General features: G+C 40.7%; 1 protein-coding gene across 1 annotated transcript in view; it reads right to left on the bottom strand.

The window, feature by feature from the left end:
- The window catches only part of LOC129708650 (neuron navigator 1-like), a 512,158-nt gene that overhangs the window by 50,485 nt on the left and 438,453 nt on the right, over nucleotides 1-23,220 (bottom strand). Inside the window, exons 22-28 of the mRNA XM_055654539.1 lie at nucleotides 22,195-22,316; nucleotides 15,946-16,124; nucleotides 12,847-13,000; nucleotides 7,433-7,484; nucleotides 6,392-6,556; nucleotides 4,299-4,396; nucleotides 167-262 (exon numbers count right to left, since the gene is read on the bottom strand). Coding sequence (XP_055510514.1) covers nucleotides 167-262; nucleotides 4,299-4,396; nucleotides 6,392-6,556; nucleotides 7,433-7,484; nucleotides 12,847-13,000; nucleotides 15,946-16,124; nucleotides 22,195-22,316 — 866 coding nt within the window. The remainder of the gene's footprint in view (nucleotides 1-166; nucleotides 263-4,298; nucleotides 4,397-6,391; nucleotides 6,557-7,432; nucleotides 7,485-12,846; nucleotides 13,001-15,945; nucleotides 16,125-22,194; nucleotides 22,317-23,220) is intronic.

Genomic DNA, 23,220 nt, shown 5'->3' on the forward strand with positions numbered 1-23,220 from the left:
CCCTTTAAGCTGGCCCTTTCAATTATTTAAATGTTATTAGCGGTGCGCTGCATTGGGGACTCGATAACTAAATACATTGTATTGTTCTTGAAAAGAAAACCCCATCACCTACAATGAGAACTTTCAGAACGGAAACCAATCATATAAAGCAATAAACTAAACATACCTTAAAAGACTGGCAGATAACTCCATCTAAAGTAGTCCAGTCAGTTGCTCCATTTACTTTGGCAAAACCAAGGAAAAATTCTTGCTGCTTTGTAGTCTGTTTGGAGATAAACAAATCTGTTGAGTTTCATGTAAATACAAGGAGCAGCAGAAGCTGGTTTACAAAAAAAAAGAGGTAAAATGCTGGAGTAACTGAGCGGGAAAGACAGCATGTCAGGAGAGCATGGACAGGTGAGGTTTTGGATTGGGACACTTCTTCAGACTCCCATTTCAGGTCATGTTTCAATCTGAAGAAGGATCCCGACCTGAAGCGTCGTCTGAACATGTTCTCTGGAGATGCTGCTTGACCCGCTGAATTATTTCAGTACTTTGTGCCATTTTGTGTTGAGTTTCATATCTGCATCTGCCTGGAACTTTTGAGACATCTGTTTACAATAAATGTATTTGTTTTGTAATTGGACATGAAGTCAAAGTGGTCCTTTTGCAGTTTTTGAACTCATGAATTTCCTGACAGCTGCAGAAATGTAACTGGAAACGAGATCATTTATCACAGTGTTCTCAGAATTGAGGAAAATTAGACATAATTGGGAAGGCAGGATTGTTCATTTATCTCAGAGATGTGTAGAAATGTCTTAATACAGAGGGCAGAATGTGTGGAGCGCTGTGGATGCCTATCCATTGGATTAAGGCAGAGATAGATAGATTCTTGATTAGCACGGGTGTCAGGGGTTATGTAGAGAAAGTTGGAGAAAGGGATTAGGAGGGAGAGATACGTCAGCCATGATTGAATGGCAGAGTAGACTTGATGGGCCAAATGGTCTAATCCTGCTCCTATCACTTATCACGTTATGACCTTATGTACTTAAAAGTACCGAAGCACAGATTTTTGGACACAGAAGAAAACAAAGGGATTTGGGGACTGATACATAAATGAGTTACCAAATAGTGGGTTAGGCTTGAAGGGGAAAGATAACGTTTTTTTCAGTGCAACTCACGATTATTTTCTCCTGTGCGCAACTTCTTCCAAATTACAACGTGAAAAGGTGTATCGGGACATGCAAATTATGAGGGAAAGATATTATAATGCTTCCCATGTTATTGACCAGGATTTACCTTCAAAAACCGGCAAATGAACATTGGATTTGAGAATCCTCATTTTGCAGAATGGTGGTAGCTTAAAAATGGTATCTCAAAATATGCAATCATCTAGCTGTGTACAGGGTAGTGTAGAAACAAGCAACTGCAGATGCTGGTTTACACAAAAATACACAAAGTGCTGGAGTAAATCAGTGGGTCAGGCATCATCTCTGAAGAACATAGATAGGTGAGGTTTTGGGTTAGGACTCTTCTTTGGACTCACATTTTGGGTCATGTTTCAGTCTGAAGACCTGAAACGTCACCTATCCATGTTATCCAGGGATGCTGCCTGACCCGCTGAGTTACTCCAGCACTTTGTGCCCTTTTGGGTATAGTGCCGCTAACCAGTTTTGATGGAAACTACATACACTATATACACTGGGCAATACACTATAACCCATTTAGTATTATACACACTAGATATATGTTGCACTTGTGAAATATGCACGCAGGTTTATCACGGGTTGACCTTGAAATGGGGTTGGGGTGGAAGAGGAATATCTATACGAGGGGGAGAGTTGGTGAGATTAAAGGTCCAGTTGGGTGAGATGGTCAGGATTACAGGAACATAAATAGACCTGGGCAAAGCAATGTGTAGGAAGGAACTGAAGATAGACACGAAATGCCAGAGTAACTCAGCGAGACAGGCAGCAACTCTGGATAGAAGGAATGGTGACGTCTCAGGTCGAAACCTTTTTTGAGACTGAGTCATGGGAGAGGGAGACACAAAGATAAGTAAGTGTAAGGTGTAAAAACGAGACATCAAAGGGGATGCAGATCAAAAAATGTAGAATAGATCATTGTTAGCTAGAAGAAGATGACAACGAAGCATACAGAGATAACATTCAATCAGTGGGGCAGTCGGACTGGTCGGAGAACTAGGAAAGGGGAGGGATGGAGAGAGAGGGAAAGCAAGGGTAACGAAGTTAGAGAAGTCAATATTTTATTCTACATTTTCCTTGATGTGCATCCCGTCTGATGTCTCATTTTCACACCTTACACTTCCTTATCTCCTCTGACTCAATCTGAAGTAGGGTCTCGTCCTGAAAAGTCACGCATTCCTTCTATCCAGAGACACTGCCTATCCTGCTGAGTTACTCCAGAATGTTGTGTCTATCTTGGGCATAGTAATGGATGGGGGTCAAATAGGGATATGTATTGACTCCAGCAGCGAGGCCTAATCGGGATGGGCAGTGGGTGCAGTGGGACAGTTGGCAGATGAGCATAACTAATAAGCTTATGAAGAAAACAATATATTAGATTCAACGAGGGAACAGAGTAGTTAAGGCAGGGCCCCTTTAAGCAAGTATCAACCATCCTATGAAGGCATACGCCTGTGTGAGTTGCCCACATGGTTTTTCGGGCAAGGAACGTATAAATTAAAGTTGGACGTCCCATCAAACACCGTGCATTACATATGTTTGACATCTTTGTGTTGATTGACAATCTCTATGAATATGCAAGATTTGCATGAGGAGCATTAAGTAATCTTTCACTTTCATTTGAAGCTTTCAAATGTGATGGGGGACGGGATGTAGGTGAGCGGAAGGAGTTTTAAAAGGCATCTGAGAGGAGAGAGTGATTGATATGTAGAACATGCTGCCAGAGAAGGTGGTGGAATCAGATACAGTCTCTGTGCATAAGAAGCATGTAGAGAGGCTCTTAAATATGCAAGGCATTGAAGGATATGTACCTAATGCAGGCAAATGGGCTTTATGTGGCTGGGCAAAAATGATCAACATTGACAGGGTAGGTCAAAAGCCTATTTCTGTACTATGCAGCTTTATTGCAGCAAAACTACAATAAGTCATTGTGTGATTAGCTGGGGAGAAATAAATATACTTTTTGCCTCAATTAAATTTTCTATTTTGAACTGTGTACAGAACGATGGAAGGGCTCATAGATTTTTTTTCATTCTGAATGAGAAAGTAGGAACTGTGAAGGTCCAATGGGTTTGGGTGTCCTGGCATGAGAAACATTGAAAAGCAACACACATGCACAAAAAAAGGAAACAGGGCTCTGTGGAGTAAAAGTAGTTCGGCTTCAGTCATGTAGTGCCTCGGTTGTTCTGCTTTTGGCACTGCTCCTTATAGGGGGGTATTTAAAAATAAAATTCAACATGATCATGGGGCGTTAAAAGGATTTAAACCCAAGGACAGCTTTTATAAACTTGGCACACTTCCTCTTTCCCTTCATGAGCTCTCCTTAATCTGCACCTCGTCTCCCTTAGTCCTGCCACAAAACAAAGTTCCTCCATTTGATCAATCAGCTACCTAATGGCATGCCCAGGCATGTTACTGATCCCTTGCTTAGGAACTGCAGGTTGGATTAAAAGGACTTAAACAGTGATACAATATTTTGCTTTTAATCCACACGCTTACCCCTTTATATGCTTTTTTTGGGAAAGAGTCATAGTGATACAGTGTGGAAACAGGCCTTTCACCCAAACTTGCCCACACCGGCCAAAATGTCCCACCTACACTAGTCCCACCTGCCTACGTTTGGTCCATATCCCTCCAAACCTGTCCTACCATGCACCTGTCTAACTGTTTCTTAAACGTTGGGATAGTCCCAGTCTCAACTACCTCCTCTGGCAGCTTATTCCATACACCCACCACACTTTGTGTGAAAAAGTTACCCCTCAGATTCCTATTTAATCTTTTCCCCTTCACCTTAAACCTATGTCCTCTGGTCCTCGATTCACCTACTCTGGACAAGAGACTCTGTACATCTACCTAATCTATTAATCTCATAATTTTATACACATCTATAAGATCACCCCTCATCCTCCTGTGCTACAAGGAATAGAGTCCCAGCCGACTCAACCTCCCCCTTTCGCTCAGACCCTCTAGTCCTGGCAACAACCTCGTAAATCTTCTCTGTGCCTTTACCAGCTTGTATAATGCAGAATAATGAAGACTTTAATCAGAATTTCACTTTCTCACAAAAGTTAAACATTACATCCCCAGTTATCCGTGTATTAATATCCATCTTACCTCATTGCAAATCTGCTCTTCAGTCAGTAGGACCACAATTCGAACATTTCTTTCTTCCTTTGAGGAGGAACAGGTCACCCCATCCATTGGGGATGTATCTAAATCAGAGAAGGAAGAAAATAATGCAACGACCAAACAAGACCAAAGTTTCATAACACACCAATTCTGTATCGTATTACTAGTAGGGATATGAAAACGTGTGTTTTTTTCACAGAAGTAGGAAATCAAAATCAAGTAAAAGTAATTTCTTAGACTGGACTGAGAACATCCTTAAGTGAGTGTGTGAAAATGAGTAATAAACTTAATTACTAATCGACTATCTTCACCATGTACACATAAAAGCTATTATATACACATGAGCAGAGGTACAGATTCGAAGGAACGATAGGAAAATGGCAATCTTTTCTCTCCTGTTTCAAATACAGCCAAATGATCATGCTTGTTTGTTATTCTATCATGAATCACATGAAACTGATTGATTGAATTAATTGATTGGAATATACAGCATGGAAATAGGCCCTTTCGGCCCACCGAGTCCACGTCAATCACCTGTTCACACTAGTTCTGTGTTATCCCACTTTCACATTCATTCCCTATACACTAGGGACAATGAAAATGAAAACAAATTTCCACCAGCACTGTACAGCCCTCAATGAAAATGAAAACAAAAAAACATATCTTTACTATTTTGGGTGTGAGCAGATAAATTATACTTTTTTTATACAAGGAAATAATTTCACTCCCTCATTAAATAAGTTTAGTTTTATTTCTTCCACACACAAACCACATGTTGCCCTAAGTAGATTCATTACTCAGCATCAGGAAAGGTTGGGCCATTTTCTTTTGCTCTGCAAATCCTTCCACTTAGTCATATAGCATGGAAACAGGACCTTTGACCCAACCTGCCCAGGCTGACCAAGATGCCCAATCTACACTAGTCCCACCTGTCCATGTTTGGCCCCTATACCTCTAAATACTTCCTATCCAAATGTCTTATAAATGTTGTTATAGCACCTGCCTCAACTATCTCCTCTGGCAGCATTCCGCACTTTTCTGTGCGGAAAAGTCACCCTCTTCTTCCTATTAAATATTTCCCCTCTCACCTTATAGGGATGTCCTCTTGTTCTGTTCCCCTATTCTGGGTAAAAGGCCCTGTGCATTCACCCTATCTATTCCTCTGATGATCTTACACATCTCTATGAGATCACCCCTCATCCACCCCTGTTGAACAACGAATAAAGCCTGGTCTGCTTAATCTCTCTCTACAGCTCACTTTACATATTAAATGTTCTCATTATGTATGCCAAAAAAAACAAGAATATAACTTACCAGAAACACAGCAGTGACTATTATATAAAATCCACTAATATAAAGAATCCTTGGTAAAAGATATTTGTCAAGCCTCTAAAAACATGAGATTTTGTTGATGGCTCCAATAGTAGTGACAAAGGTCCAATTTACAATTTGCTTAAGTGCAAATTTCCACCAGCACTGTACAGTTCTATCAATGCAATATCTGTTTACATCAAAACAGCTATTATAATTTACTGATATAATGGAAGATAAATTGTCTAACACACGATCTGCAACAATACAGCCTGATGAAGGGTTCCGACCCGAAACATCACCTATTCTTTTTCTCCAGAGATGCTGCCTGCCCGCTGAGTTACTCCAGGAATTTGTGCATGTACACGATTAGCTTGAATGGATTCAGGATGATACGACACAGAAATATGTCTGTTAAGTCTGTGTTGGTGTTTCAGTCCCAAAGAATATTTTTACTCAATTCTATCCTGTTACAAGAAATTTCTTGTACATTTTTTAAATAGCCTTGTTCTCCAGAGATGCTGCCAATCCCGCCAATTTTAACATATTGATGTCCATTACAACTGATATTTGATAAATAAATTAAAAACTCCGCAATTTTGCGGCATCTGCAATTAGTTTACTTTAGAGATACAGCATGGAAACAGGGTTCACTGAGCCCACATCAACCATCGATCACCCACTCATGCAAATTCTATGTTCTCCCATTCTCTCGTCCATTTCCTACACACTAGGGGCAATTTACAGAAGCCAATTAACCTACAAACCTGCTTGTCTTTGGGATGTGGGAGGAAACCGGAACACCTGAAGAAAACCCATGCAGTTACAGGGAGACGGTGCAAACTCCACACAGGCAACACTCGAGGTCAGGATCGAACACGGGTCTCTGGCGCTGTGAGGCAGTGGCTCTACCAGCTGCACCACTGTGTCACCTAGTAACAAGGTTATAAAATTAAAGTGGCGTTAACTACATTCTATATATTCTCATTTGCAAACACCTAAATGAGGAACAAAGACACAAAGTACTGGAGTAACGCAGTGGGTTAGGGAGCATCTCTGGAGAATATGCATATAACATAAGGAAAGAAGTGAAACATAAAGACACAGGGAGGGATATCGGTGGAAGGGGGCAGGGGGGGGGGGGGGGGGGGGGGGGGCGGTGTGTGGGGAGCAGTTTCTGATTGAGGGTTAATTAGGAGAATGTCAAATAAAAGGCTGAGCGAGAGGAAAGGCTGACCAGAATTTGGAATAACAAGAAAAACTTCAACAACTGCTGATTGTAGGGAGGATGGGCAGGGACAAAACTTTTGAAGCAGAGATGTTGATCTCAAAATTAAACTTACTCTGGCCAATTTAATAATAATCAATAGTTCATGTTCTAGGAGAGGAATTAGGCCATTTGGCCCACCAACTCCACCATTCAATCATGACTGATCTATCTTTCTCGCTCAACCCCATTCTCCTGCCTTCTTCCCATAACCCCTGACACCCGTACTAATCAAGAATCTGTCGATCTCCGCCCTAAAAATATTCATTGACGGCCACCACAGCCGTCTGTGGCAATGTATTCCACTACCAATAAATCTAGTCAACTAACTTTCCACCATAGCATAAATGCGCAGAGACATTTGCAATTTGTGAAATGGACTGTTGGGAGACACAGATGGAGTAGAAGCTGTATTTAACATTACCTTGGTCAACAGAGTCTGTAAGACTGAGACTGAACGAATGAGCTAATGTGAGCCCTAGTGATGGCCGAGGAGAGGAAGTGGCAGAAGTAATTGGCACAGTTTGTGAAGTTCCTGTACCTGTATCAGATTTAAGACGGTCGTTTTCCAGTTTCAGTGCTTCAATTTCCACCTACAAAGACAAGGTTTAGGTTTATTATTGTCACATGTATCGAGGTATAGTTAAAAGCTTTGTTTTACATGCTAGCCCATCAGGTGGGATAACAATCAAGTCAAACTTAAATGCAAATAGGTAGAGCAAAGGGGAAGGTGCAGAGTGCAGAATATATGCAAAGAGTGAACATGATTCAGTAAAAAACACGTGGTTTTCCTTTGAAAATAAAGTTAAATAAGTTAACAATCAACATAGAAACATAGAAATTAGGTGCAGGAGTAGGCCATTCGGCCCTTCGAGCCTGCACCGCCATTCAATATGATCATGGCTGATCATCCAACTCAGTATCCCGTACCTGCCTTCTCTCCATACCCCCTGATCCCCTTAGCCACAAGGGCCACATCTAACTCCCTCTTAAATATAGCCAATGAACTGGCCTCAACTACCCTCTGTGGCAGAGAGTTCCAGAGATTCACAAAAAAGTTTTTCTCATCTCGGTTTTAAAGGATTTCCCCCTTATCCTTAAGCTGTGACCCCTTGTCCTGGACTTCCTTAACATCGGGAACAATCTTCCTGCATCTAGCCTGTCCAACCCCCCTTAAGAATTTTGTAAGTTTCAGAAGATCCCCTCTCAATCTCCTAAATTCTAGAGAGTATAAACCAAGTCTATCCAGTCTTTCTTCATAAGACAGTCCTGACATCCCAGGAATCAGTCTGGTGAACCGTCTCTGCACTCCCTCTATGGCAATAATGTCCTTCCTCAGATTTGGAGACCAAAACTGTACGCAATACTCCAGGTGTGGTCTCACCAAGACCCTGTACAACTGCAGTAGAACCTCCCTGCTCCTATACTCAAATCCTTTTGCAATGAAAGCTAACATACCATTCGCTTTCTTTACTGCCTGCTGCACCTGCATGCCTACCTTCAATGACTGGTGTACCGTGACACCCAAGTCTCGCTGCATCTCCCCCTTTCCCAATCGGCCACCATTTAGATAATACGGCCACCATTTAGATAATATGTATATAATAAAGACAGAAGGCTGTGGAAGCCAAGTCAAAGGATATTTTTAAGGCGGCGATTGACAGATTCCTGATTAGTACAGGTTTCACGGGTTATGGGGAGAAGGCAGGAGAATGTGGTTGAGAGGGAAAGGTAGATCAGCCATGATTGAATGATTGAGTAGACTTGATGAGCCGATTGGCCTAATTCTGCTCCTAGAACGTATGCACTTATAAAAGTTACTAATTCAAAACAACAGGAAACCCATCGATGTCTAATATTTTTCTAATAATATTTTGATTCAATTTTAATATAAACACTTAACTTGAAATTATTCTTTGTTCAAGGCTATTCGGCTTATTGGCTAAATATAGCCTTTCATTTTGCAGAAAATTAATTTGATGGTGTTAGAGTGGTTATTTTTGTATTTTATCATCTCATCAAATCTAAAAAGTAAATCCCTTCACGAAGGATTTTATGATGTAATGCACAACTAGAAGATCATATTACATTTTGTGAAATACTGGTGGAATATTGATTCTACATTGATGGGTACAATGCAGGATCTCTTTAGGATCTGTCTGCTTTTCATTCAACTGAAATTACTGGTATGAAAATGTTACCACAAGCAAACTCTACAACATTACCACACAAGCATTTGAGATGCAAATCTGCCTCATTTAGTCAATCTGTTCAGCCTGTGTAATTTTAGTTTCATAATTCTGAACAGAACAATCATTTTGAAATTGGTAATATGCCACTTGAACAGCTAATAATTCCTCTAAAATTGTACTGAAAGGAAATAATAGTAGGTACAAAGAATTACAATCCATGTCTACAGCACTTTTAAAATAATGAGCTGAAAAATTGGCCTTGGTTTCATATTATTGATCAAGGTAAAATAGATTTCATGAATTCATCAGAACATGAACTTGCCACAGTAAATTAGCACGAGTATAAATATATTTCAGCTGCATTCATATTTGTCGTTAAAATCAGGAGCATATGACTCTTTGCATTTGTTACTATGTCAAAGGATTTGTGGTGTAATAACTGAATATGAGGCTTTTAAGAGGCTTTTAGATAGGCACGTGGATATGCAGGACATTAGAGATATGGCTCACATGCAGGCAGAGGAGATTAGCTTAACTTGGCATTATGTTTGTCACAGACAGAATAGAGAAAGGCTTGGACAGAGTGGATGTGGACAAGATGTTTCCCCTAGTGGGAGAGTCCAGGACTAGAGGTCATAGCCTCAGAATTAAATGACGTTCTTTAAGGGAAGGAGATGAGGAGAAATGTCTTTAGCCAGAGGGTGGTGAATCCGTGGAATTCTTTTCCACAAAGGCTGTGGAGGTGAAGTGGATATTTTTAAGGCAGAGATGGATAGATTCTTGATTTGTACAGGTGTCAGAGGTTATAGGGAGAAGGCAGGTGAATGGGGTTAGGAGGGAGAGATAGATCAGCCATGATTGAATGGCGGACTAGACTTGATGGGCCAAATGGCCTAATTCTACTCTTATTCCTTATGACCTAATGACAGACACTGTGAGCCGAAGGGCCTGTTCCGATGCTGAAATGTTCTATGTCTATGTTCTATACAACGTTGTGAGATTAATTCTCTACTTCACAAGCCTTGATTCCATCTGGCCTGTCAGGTGCAGTCAGAGAAGTGTCTCTTCAAGGGAGGGAGGGACAGACTTGGCAATCCTTACATTGCCACCAGCGATTGCTTGAAGGGATTGTGTGATTGTTCCCTCAGCTGAGAGGTTTATGCTGAATCAAGTCCTCAAATAGACGTTTAAATGTGGCAATGATTGAAGTCACTATTCATTTTTGCAAACCATGGATTCACACAAAGGGTGGTGGGTGTATAGAACAAGATGCCAGAGGAGGTATTTGAGGACTATCCCAACATTTAAGAAACAGTTAGACAGGTACATGGAAATGACAGGCTTAGAGGTATATGGATTAAATGCTTGCAGGTAGGACAAGTGTAGCTGGACATGTTGGCCGGTATGTGCAGGTTGAGCCGAAGAGCCTGTTTCCACACTGTATCACTCTATGACTATGGATCAGCAATGAGCTCAGCAAAAATAGAAAAGATATTCAAGGTATGATATGGCTAAACTTGTTCTAATGCTCCATCAATCTGTCCAAATATTGTCGGTGTGTGACTATTAGGTGGTTGTTGGTTTTATATAGCGGAGAAACATGCTGTTCAGCCCTCTATGTCCATGCCATCTGTACCTATCTACACTATTACATTATTTCCACGTTAAGCCCACAGCCTCCTTTGCCTTTGATTCAAGAACTCGTCTAAATGATTGTTAAATGGCATGAGAATATTTGTTTCCATCACCACTTCAAGAGATGCGTTTCAATTTTCAATCAGCCTCTGTGTGAATAAATATCCCCTTCGGTTCCCTTCTGAGAGACCATGCTTGGCGTACTGGCTGGCCAGTTATTGGAAGGATGTCATTAAGTTGGAAAAGATTATCAAAGAGATTGATCAGGGTGTTACCCAGACTTGCAAGGTTGAGTCACTGGGTGAGGTTGGATAGGCAGGGACTTCTTTCTTTGGAGGCTGAGGAGTGACTTTATTGTATACAAGATCGTTATCGGCATGGACAGAGTGAGTGCTCACAGTCTTTTTCCACAAGGTAGAGGGTATAGGCCTAAATTGAGAGGGGAGAGATTTAAAGAAGAGATACAGATGCAACTTTTTATTCAGCAGCTGGTTCGTATCTAGAATGAGCCACTAGAGGAAGCTACAGAAGTGGACCCAATTGTGAGTTTTTAAATAAATTTGGACAGAAGTGTGGAAATGATGGGCTACAGGTCACATGCAGGACTAGCCCAGTATGCAAACATGGACAGCATGGACAAGAATGGCGAAGGGCCTGTCACCAGAATCAATACCCTCATTGTGTATTTTTACTATCTGCCCTATCCACTCCTTCATAATGTTATATACCTCTATCTTTATATCAGAATCAGATCAGAATCACACTTTATTCGGCAAGTATGTTTTGCAACATACGAGGAATTTACCTGCGGGACTTTGGTGGCACAGGGGGAAAATGAGCAGTTTGTAAATTAATTAATTTATCCAGATGTAGACTGGCTTCAGGAGTGAATTCATTAAAATGTCATAATTTCTCATTCAAGTGTCATATAACTGGCAATCATATCTGGTACATGTATTGACATGTTTACACCACTTTTAACATCATCTTTGATTGTAAGTGTTGCACCATCTGCCACAAGTACAAATGATAACGATTTTATAAGACATGAAACATTTTAACTGCTTGCTCGGAAGTACTCACATCAGTGAGAAATAGAATCAAGTGAGATTGCAGCTCATATCATAATCTTAAGGATAAATTAATCTGGCTAATACGAAGCTATTTCTATCAAAGATGTATTTAAAAAATCACCAACAGCTCACAGCATAGAGGATTCTTTCATGTGCATGAGTGAAATCTATCATGTACTTAAAAATAAATAGAATAGTGGATGTTATAAATGTTTGAAAAACTGAAATTAGACTAATAACATGAATAAATCAATGTGGGCGTGAACAACTCAAGATGGATCAGATATTCACAGATGCTTAGTGCAGAATATATCAACATGTCTCTCAAATCCTGTCAAAAACTGATGTGTTTCATTTTTTATCACCGAGAGGATCTGCCATGGTCACACTGGTACACCATTCAGCAAGAAACAGTGAGTCAAATGTTAGAAGCACTGCCTTTAAAAATGAGCAGATCATCAACAACAACAAAAGTACACACAAGGTTTTATTGTTGTGTCTCACAATAATTTTGAAGAATATTTTGAAATTTTTTGAAGGCAGTAAAGTGGTGCATCTGGTAGAGCTGCTGGCACCACACAAGGTGGGGGAGACCCGGGTTCGATTCTTACCTCAGGTGCTGTCTGTGTGGAGTTTGCACATTCTCCTTATGACTGTGTGGGCCTTATTATTTCCGGGCTGTATCACGAAAGTCTAAAGTAAAGTAAAGTCTAAAGAGAGGATCTATGAACCTGGAAAGGTCTCCCCAGAAACATTCTCCCTATGACCACGAGGATATCATTCGGGTTGCTCTGCTTTCCTCCCATATCCCAAAGACCTGCGTGTATGTACATTAATTGACCTCTGTAAATTGCGCCTAGTGTGTCGGGAGTGGATGTGAAAATTGGATAACATAGAACCAGTGTGAAGGGGTGATTGATGGTTGGTGTGGACTTGTGGGCTGAATGGTATGTTTCCTGTTGTATCTCTAAACTCAAGCATTTATAAACAATTCCCATTTACTAACGTCAACACTTGTATTCGATTTAATACATTCTTGTTCACGTACAACATACCTGCATATTGTGCATAGCCTCTCGCAGTTGCTCGAGCTGGTGAGCTGAACTTAGAGCCTCCAGGCGAATATCCGTCAGTTTCCTTTCCTTCTCCCACAGCTCACCCCGTAGTATTGATACATCCTTCAGGTCAGTCTCACCGGAGTCAAAGGCCCTGTGTTTTAAGGGGAGTTCTTATTATTTTCCGGAGTGCAAGACTGATTTAATGTCAGGTTGTAAATTCATCTGTTTGAATTGGTCGGTGGAATTGAATTTTTCCTCATTGTTAAAAATTGTGAACATAATTGGCGCAGCGGTAGAGTTGCGGCCTTAGAAACTCTACTGGGATAAATAAAGTTCTATCGTATCGTTACAATGCCAGAGACCTGGGTTCGATCCTGACTATGGGTGTTGTCTGTACGGAGTTTGTGACCACGTGGATTTTCCCTGGGTGCTCCGGTTTCCTCCCACACTCCATTACAGGTTAGAAGGCGAATTGGCTTTGGTAAAGATTATAAATTGTCCCTAATATGTAGGATATTGCTTGTGTTTGGCGATCGCTGATTGGCCTGTACTCAGTGGGATGAAGTGCCTGTTTCCACACTGTATCTCTAAACTAAACAAATCATAATTATGATGTAATATATTAAGGTAGCTAAACCATAGTAATTAGAGTTATTCAACTAAAGTTTGGCATAAAGCTACATAAAACAAATTAAGACATGGCTAAAAGTTTGAGACTAGGGTTAATGGCTACACAGAGTAGTAAAAGCCATATAGTATGTTCACCTTCACTGGTCAGGGCATTGATAAGAAGAGTTGGAAAGTCATGGTGCAGCTCGACAGGACTTTGGTTAGGTCGTATTTGGAGTATTGCGTGCATTTTGTGTTGATCTATTACAGGAAGGATGTACAGGCATCAGAAAGAGTGCCGAAGAGGTTTACAGAATGATAGACAAAAAATGCTGGAGTAACAGCAGGACAGGCAGCATCTCTGGAGAGAAGGACGGATAGAAGAAGGATGGAGAGATGAATGATGCCCGGATTAGGGGCTATTCGATGGAGAGTTTCGCCAAACTTGGATTGTTTTCTCTGGAATGCCGGATGTTGGGGAGAGAACTGATAGTATATAAAATCATGAGAGGTGTAGAGTAGGCAGTCAGAGCCTTTTTCCCCAGTGTGGAAATCTCAAAGACTAGAGGACAAAGCTTTAAGATGAGAGGGGCAAAGTTTAAAGATGATGTGCAGGATAATTTTTTGTGTGAACGTGCTGCCAGGAGTGGTGATGGAGGCGGATACAATCGGGGCATTTAAGAGGCTTTTAGATAGGCACATAGATATGCAGGAAATGGAGAGGTATGGATAATGTGCAGACAGATGAGATCAGTTCATCTTGGCATAATGTTCGGTACAGACATTGTGGGCTGAAGGGCCCATTCCTGTGGTGCACCTTTCTATGTTCCATGGTCTATAACCACCATATCCCTTTCCATTTCACAAATGCCACCCCTGTCCCCCCCAGAATGTTACAATAAGCCCCACTCCTCTCTCAGAGGCACGGGTACAGCTGATGTCAGTAACTGTATTGTAAGCCAACCCTCACTAGAGGTAGACACAAAATGCTGGAGTAACTCAGCGGGGCTGGCAGCATCTTTGGAGAGTAGGAATGGGTGACGTTTCGGGTCGAGGCCCTTCTTCAGATTGAAAGTCACGGGAAAGGGAAACAAGAGATATAGACGATGATGCGGAGAGATATAAAACAAATGAATGAATGATATGCAAAAAAGTAACAATGGTAAAGGAAACAAGTCATTGTTAGTTGCAGCTAGGTGTGAAAGAAAAGCTGGTGTGGCTTGGGTGGGGGAGGGATGGAAAGGGGGGAGAAACAGTGGTTATTTGATGAGAAATCAATATTCATACCCCTGGGTTGTAAGCTGCCCAAGTGAAATAAGTCTCACCAGAGACCTGACTTTAGGAAATGGGGAATGGGGAATGAACCACGAGTGTGAAAGTCTATTGCCCATTTATTTAGTCAACCGAGGGCTGTTGTTTCATTTCAGTGCACTCTTTAACTTCTTGACATTTAGAAAGCTCCAAGCAAATAAAGAAGTAGCAGAGAAAATAGAGCACATGAAGACCGAAGTGATGAAGTGGCACTTCCAGGAGAAGCCAGGGCCTGATATATAAGACATAGGAGCTTCATCATAGCTGTTCTAGCTGTATGGAGAATCTAGATGCAATCCAGCAAATTGAGGGCATCTGAGGTTTCTCACAGGTAGATCAAATGAGTTGCTTACAACTCTATCACTAGTGCAAACCTTGCACTCACTAATAGTGCCTTTACTCCCCTCCTTGTCTGTCAGAATCTGACCGATAGAAATTCAATCCTGTCTACTTACGCTAAACCTTTGTGCCCCATTGAAGGCAATTAAATAGAATTGCAGATACATAATGTCACTATTACACGACCCATTTAGCACATATGACCAAGGCCAAATCGCTCTCTCTAGCTGTCAAAGAATCTCAGGCAAAGGATAATCTTGGCCAATATTCACCACTCAACGATGTTACTCAAACCTTCACTGCGGCACGATGTTGATGTACGGGGGGATTTTGGGGTCCAAGTCCATAACACTTGGAAAGTGGCAACAAAAGTCAATGTAGTGGTAAAGAAGCCATATGGTATGCTTGCCTTCGCTCGTCAAAGGAATGAGCATAAGAGTCAGGAAGTGATAAAGCAGTTTTACATTACTTTTTAGACCGCATTTGGAGTATTCCATGTCATTTTTTTGTGATGTGTTTTGTTAGAATTTAATGTATCAGGCATTTAAATCTCTATAATCATGAAACAAAAAAGTAAATATAATATATTTTGATGAACTATTCAATGGAGAATCTGTTTACTCTTTAAAGATGGATAAATAGAACAATGCAGCACAGGAACAGGTCCTTCGTTCCACAATTTCCATGTTGAACATGATGACACGTTCATTTAATCTCCTTTGACTGCATGTGATGCCCATCCCTCCATTCCCTGCATATCCATGTGCCTATCCTAAAGCCTCCTAAATGCCACTTTCATAATCGAAACAAGTTCACAACAACAAAATTAGCATTTACTTAGTGGTTGAAAGTGATGGCGTCATGGAGAGAGGTGATGACTCTGCGTCTTCATGCTGTACTTTGGGCGAGGATGGAACAGAAGAGTCTGGCGTTGCTATCTCTTCAATGTCAGAGTATGAGGACGCTGATTTGGGCGCCTTTTTGAGGGTAAAGGCTTGCTTAAATGAACTTCTCAGCTGAAAAGAGAATAGAGTTTGACAGCATAGTGTAACCTCACAAATCATGCACAGATGACAGCTTGCAAAGTAATGGGCTTCATGTCTGCATACGCACCGGCTGCTCACAGGAAAGAAAAACAAAAAAAAATGATGCAAGTTTGTGTAAAGTTCAATCGTCAAATGGCCTTACTGCACCAGAGACCCGGGTTCGATCCTGACTACGGGTACTTGTCTGTAGGGAATTTGTACATTCTCCCATAAACCTGCATAGGTTTTCTCCGGGAGCTCCGGTTTCCTCCCACACTCCAAAGACGTGCAGGTTTGTAGGCTAATTGTCTTGGTATGATTGTAAATCGGCCCTAATGTGTGTAGGACAGTGTTAGTATGCAGGGATCGCTGGTCATCGCGGACTCGGTGGGCCGATGGGCCTGTTTTCACGCCGTATCTCTAAACTAAACTAAAACAGCATGAAACACATTTCAGTAAATGCTTAAAATAAAGCTTTTATTTTGAAACAAAAAAAAAATCACTCATTGCTTTTTTTATTTTTCTCCTGGGTCAGACTTGTCCTTTGGTCAGGAGGTACACAGCCCTGGCCCAGCCACTGGGGACTGTGATTTGTTGGATATGATACTAGCTGTTCACTTCAAATTGTGTTCAATAAGAAATTCCCCCAAGATATTCCACTAAAAGTCATTCAATGGAAATTGCAAACTAACAGCAGATGTATTTCAATTTTAGAGTCAAACAGGGAATAGATGTCCAGTACTGTACTGTTGTAGATGTCAAGTTAACTTGGACTCTGCATTTTCACTTTGGTATGAAAAGCAAAGTTTGCTTGATTAAAAAAAGTGTACTGTGTCCTCCAACTCCGCAACGTAGAACTAGAAATAAAATCATCGCAATTTAAAACAATCAAATTATCAATTGGACTTCAGGTCTATATTTTTAGTTTGAATTAAAACTACAAAAAAAGAAAAAATAAGTTGCGCAGCGGTAGAGTTGCTACCTTACAGCAACAGAGACCGAGGTTCGATCCTGACTATGGGTGTTGTCTGTACGGAGTGTGTACATTTTCCCTGTGACAGCGTGGGTTTTCTCCAGGTGCTCCGGTTTCCTCCCACATTTCCAAGACGTTAATTGGCTTCTGTAAATTGCCCCTAGTGTGAAGCATGTGAACGTGGGATAACATAGAACTAGTGCACAGGTGATCGTTGGTCAGCATGGATTCGGTGGGCCGAAGGGCCTGTTTCCACGTTGTATCTCTAAAACTAAATATCATAGGTGACATCAGAGAAAATAAATCTCAAGATACAAATTATAAAATATTTGCATCAACAGCTTTAATCCTGCACAAATATAATTCTTCCAATACATACAATTTTACAAAGAAATATAAATAAGAGTTAATACGTGATGATTTTAGGGCTGTCATGACATTGATTCTTTAGAATATGTGGAGATTCAATTAAGAATATTCTATTAATAAATCTTTTCATTTTGCAACTGGCCTTTGAAATAAATCTGCCTGAAATTATTCCCTAGTCAACGTTGCCATACATTTTCAGCCAAAATAAATGATATCTTTTCCACATTCCATATTTGTCAAATGCATTTTATGGGATAAATGTGAAGGGCAGTAAGAATAACAAATTACATGGGCAGATAAGAAAGGAGAGATTCAACCCAAAATGTGGCTTAAAAATGAGCTCAATCTCACACATCCTTTGGTTTCAAATTTACAGTGTAAGGTAAATTGGATGAACAACTAGATAAGTGTCTGAAGAAGGGTCCAGACCCAAAACGCCACCTATACATCTTTTCCAGAGCTGCTTTCTAACCTGATGAGTTACTACATCACTTTGTGGTTTGCCTTTTGTAAACCAGCACCTGCAGTTCCTTGTAACACAAAACTAAGGAGGTGAACTAAAAAACTGCATAACAATACCAAGTATCAAACGATCAAGAAAATTATTTTATTTCGGTGAATGATTTCACAATTATTGGTCTGGGAATGTGATGAGTGAATACATCAGTCCCACAATGGAACAGTTGGCCTGAGTATTCATCTTAGGGAAGATTAAAATGTGAAGGGAAGGACTCACTGAGGGAAGTGTCAAACGTGCCACAGAACTGAGGAGAGGGAGCAAGAACACAGTGTTTAGGCATTTCAATAACTGGAAATGCCAATTTTTCTGCTCAAGTTGGGCCAATGTTTTGAATTTACTGTTTCCTTCCACTGCTGAACCTCATGTGGTGTATGGTGAAGGAGCCCACCTTTGCCTAGATTCATCTGTAACACAGTGGGCAACCTGCTTCCCTGATTGTGTGTAGAGTCATCCCTGGCACCGGATCCAAGACCACACTAGCGCTAATGAGGACTATGGCACGGCCGATTAGGCAAAGGTGACGTTAACCTCTTTAATATAAAATTATGTTAGTGCTATATTCCCTGCATATCCAAAAACCTCTTAAATTACACTATTGTATCTAAGATAGACACAAAATGCTTGAGTAACTCAGCGGGACAGGCAGCATCTCTGAAGGGAAGGAATGGGTGATGATTTGGGTTAAGACCCTTCTTCAGGTTTGAAGAGTCTCGACCCAAAATGTCACCCATTCCTTTTCTCCAGAGATGCTGCCTGTCCCGTTGAGTTACTCCAGCATTTTGTGTCTATCTTCGGTGTAAACCATCATCTGCAGTTCCTTCCCACACTATTGTATCCACCTCCACCACCACCACCCCTAACAGAGCGTTCCAGGCACCTAATGCTATCTGTGTAAAATAACTTGTCTTTAATGGGACTGATGATGAAGCCTGCAAGAACGCCTGTCTGATTCCCACTGCTGATGACGACTGCCCTTCTACATTTGGAATGGAATGGAAGACTTCTTTGCCATCATACCAGCTCCCCATACTGTCAGCTCCCCATACCATAGGTTGCAGCAGACCAGGATGAGGACATTGATGGCTACAGATGAAGGCTTAAGGGCCTGCACGAAGAAGCATTGGGTGTAACTGCAGGCCTGCCCCAGAATACATGTGCAATATCAGGGAGCTGAGATCCAACCATGAACCAGGGTTTTGATGGAGCTTGGAGCCCATCCTATCCAGCATGATAAACCTGCCCAGGTCACTCCTAATATTTTCTGATCCAGCCATCGCGAGGTGCCTGTTGACAGAAGTCAGCCACTATTTGATCATTAACCTTTCTGATGATCTGGCCAGGATTTTTTTTTGGAAGACTGGTTTCCTGGACCAACAGTAAGTCAAATTAATCTCCCACTTGCCGAACAGTCTGACCAATTTTCACAGTGACAAGTATTTCCAAATCTCAGTTTGAGCAGCTTGCTGACCAGATTGGATTGACTATCTAATAACTTCAATGTGATGCCCGGCTGCTGCAGGTGGCTTTTACCTCCATCTGCAACACTTTACAGGAAATATTTCATGACAATCTAGCTTTTGATAGTTAAAGTTGTACCTTCCTCATTTCTACACAAGGTATAGGAGTCTGACAACTGCGAACAAAGGTTCTGGAACAGTTTGTCGCCAACAACCATCAGGATCTTGAACACTACAAACATCAACTAAATTATGAACCATTAATTATTTTCATTGCATTACAGACTTTAGGCTTTTGCTTTGCATTATTTGTGCTTCTTTTTCCAAATTTAATGATAGTTTTTGTGTTTATTGTGTTATCTGTGAGACCTCATATGCTGCTGCCAGTAAGAATTTCATTGTGGATAGACTCAAAATGCTGGAGTAATTCAGCAGGTCAGGTAGCATCTGTGGAGAAAAGGAATAGGTGATGTTTCAGGTCTTCAAACCCTACAGGTTCTGATCCAAAATGTCACCTATTCCTTTTCAACAGAGATGCTACCTGACCCGCTGTTATTCCAGCATTTTGTGTCTATCTTTGGTATATAGCAGCATCCGCAGTTCTTTCCTACACAATAATTTTATTGTTCTGTTTTCAGTATATATGACAATTAAACACTCTTCACTCTTGAGTCTTCTACTGGCCCCTTCACCACATCATATCCTGTTGGACTTTATCTCTCTATTTCCCCATCTACATTACATACACTCCTCCCTTCCCTGTAATGCTCTAAGATGACCGTTATAATATTTAGCATGCTTGTTGATTATTGTACAAAACTCATCTATAATTCTCTGGTTATATCTCAGAATAATGTTATGGGAGATTGACTATTATATTTAAAATCGTTGTCACTTTTAAAGAAAATGTGTAGTTACTGTGTACATTTACCCAAAATATTTTGCTAATTTCCGCAATTTTGTGGGAATTACCACCTCATATTTCATATTACTCACATCCTTGCCCTCACATTTACTTGGACTTATTCTCATTCCTATTGTGAATATATGCTCAGTTACATCACGGAAATTGGTTTAGATACCCCAGAAAAATTTGACTCAAAAAAAGCATTTGACACAAAACGAATCAAGTTTATATAACACTTAAAATGTTCATAATCAAATACTCATGACAGCCCTATTTAATCAATAAACAGGGGACCACAAACTGTTCATTAGTAAAATATTCAATTCACTTCATTTACATCGATAATAATGGATGCATATCGTTCTTATAAATTGTTTGCATCTACCCTTAAATCACTTGTTGCGAAGTACAATCACATCAGATTTTGACTCTGAAGTTTCAAAGTGTAGTTAAATTAAGAACAATCCCAACAAGTGATACGGGATAAGCATTATAAAAATTAACAAAATGAAATTTACAAAGCACAGACTACAATGAAACTACTGCAACAGACAAATGTCAAAGGTTGATAAATCATGAGGTCATGCACCACTGCTGGACTGCATGAGGAAGGGAGGGTGGTTTAAGGGACTCAAAGGGGCTGATGGATTTAGATGTCAGGAGGGAGCACTCATCCATACTAGATGATTTATATGATTTCCTCGTATGGTCGACATACTGAGAGTACTTACCTCATAAACCTGAAAAAAAGTTTTGGGTCAGCATGGGAGGAAAAACAAAGCAATACTTGTTACCTTTCTATGCCGTTTACAAATCCAGCTGTCTTCTAATTTTTGGATAATAATGAAATTAAAATTGTCTAATGTAATCTCAATTGTATAGTGCTTAATCATTAATAATATCTATCCACCAGGGTGGCATGGTGGCGCAGCGGTAAAGTTTCTGCCTTACAGCGCCAGAGACCCGGGTTTGATCCTGTCTGTACGGAGTTTGTATGTTCTCCCCGTGACCGCGTGGGTTTTCCCCGGGTGTTCTAGATTCCTCCCACACTCCAAAGACGTACAGGTTTGTTGGTTAATTGGCTTAGGTAAAAACTGTCCCTAGTGTGTAAGATAGTGCTAGTGTACGTGGATCGCTGATCAGCGCGGACTCGGTGGGTCGAAGGGCCTGTTTCTGTGCTGTACCTTTCTGTGTTCTATATTATTTATGCTTTCCTATTTTCCCAGTGTCACATCATTCTAGATAAATCTAGAATATTTGCATGGAAGACAATATTTTAATAACTTCTGTGTAATAATGTATGGAATATACATACGAACCGTTTTTGGTTATGAAGGTTACATTTAACTGTATCAATGTAACATGTAAATTCAGAAGTAATCTTACGGTGGCACAGTGGCGCAGCAGTAGAGGTGCTGCCTTACAGTGCCAGAGACCATGGTTCGTTCTGACTATCGGTGCTGTCTGTACAGAGCTTGTACGTTCTCCATGCAACTGTGTGGCTTTTCTCCAGGGGCTCCCATTTCCTCCCACATGTTTTCAGGTTTGTAGGTTAATTGACTTCTGTATATTGTCCCTTGTGTGTATGACAGAACTAATGTATGGGTGATCGTTGGTCGGCACGGACTCGGTGGGCCGAAGGGCCTGTTTCCACCTTGTATCTATCTCAAAACTAAATTAAACTAAACTAAACTAAATGGCTGCTTAATTTTTTGTCATCTTGTCATGTTGTAATCTTGCATTACAGAAGTGAAATACAAGCGTAAATTTGAATGCATTGCAAAAAGTGCCACTGTATCACATTTGACCATCATAGAACTGAACACATCACCTACCCAGCTTTTCTTCTTCTTCTTTTTGGCATCAGCATCTTTACCACTCCCAATGCTGGAGTGGCTTGTAATGCTATTGAGGCTGGAAATACTGTCTGATGAATTCTGCCGTTTTATACGCAATTCTGTAAATAAGACAACTTGGTTTAGGTCAAGTCAAGTTTACCGTCATATTCGCAAGTATGGTAAGGTGCAAGTACATTAAAAAAGTCTTGCGTAGGAAGGAACTGGTTTAAACTGAAGATAGACACAAAAAACTGAAGTAACTCAGCGGGCCAGGTAGCATCTCTGGAGAGAAGAAATAGATGACGTTTCGGGTCGAGAGCCTTTTTATGACTGAGTCAGGGGAAAGGGAAACGAGAAATGTAGATGGTGATGGTATAGAGATATAGAACTAATGAATGAAAGATATGCAAAAATGTAATGATAATTAAAAGGAAACAGGCCATTGTTCGCTGCGTGTTAGGTGAAAACAAGCACAGACAATGAGGCTCAACAAATAACTTTGAAGCTGGTATGACTTTCAGCTATTTGTCAGCTGGCCAAGTCATTGGGTATTTTTAAAGCAGAAAATGACAGATTCTTCATTAATAAGGGTATCAGACAGTCATAAGTTTATGTTCAAGGAACAGAATTAGGCCATTTGGCCCATCAAGTCTACTCCACCATTCGATCATGGTGGATCTATCTTTCCCTCTCAACCCCATACTCACTCCTGTCTTCTCCCAATAACCCTGACACACTTACCAATCTAGAATCTGTCAATCCAAGCCTTAAAATATCCATTGATGGCCTCTACAGCCATCTGTGGCAATGAATTCCACAGATTCATCATCCTCTGAGTTAAGCAGGTGGGAACAAAGGATAATGTATAATGCGAGATGTGTCTGGCTGCAATTGTCTTTATGAATGATAATATATATATATCTGTATTTCCCGTGGTGGAGGGAAAGGACATAAAATGTTGCTCCCACAACAGTATTGGAACCGATCCTCCTTTGTCAAAGAGCAATCGTCTAAAATGGTACA

The sequence above is a fragment of the Leucoraja erinacea genome, chromosome 24 (genome assembly GCF_028641065.1).
Source record: "Leucoraja erinacea ecotype New England chromosome 24, Leri_hhj_1, whole genome shotgun sequence".
Lineage (NCBI taxonomy): Eukaryota > Metazoa > Chordata > Chondrichthyes > Rajiformes > Rajidae > Leucoraja > Leucoraja erinaceus.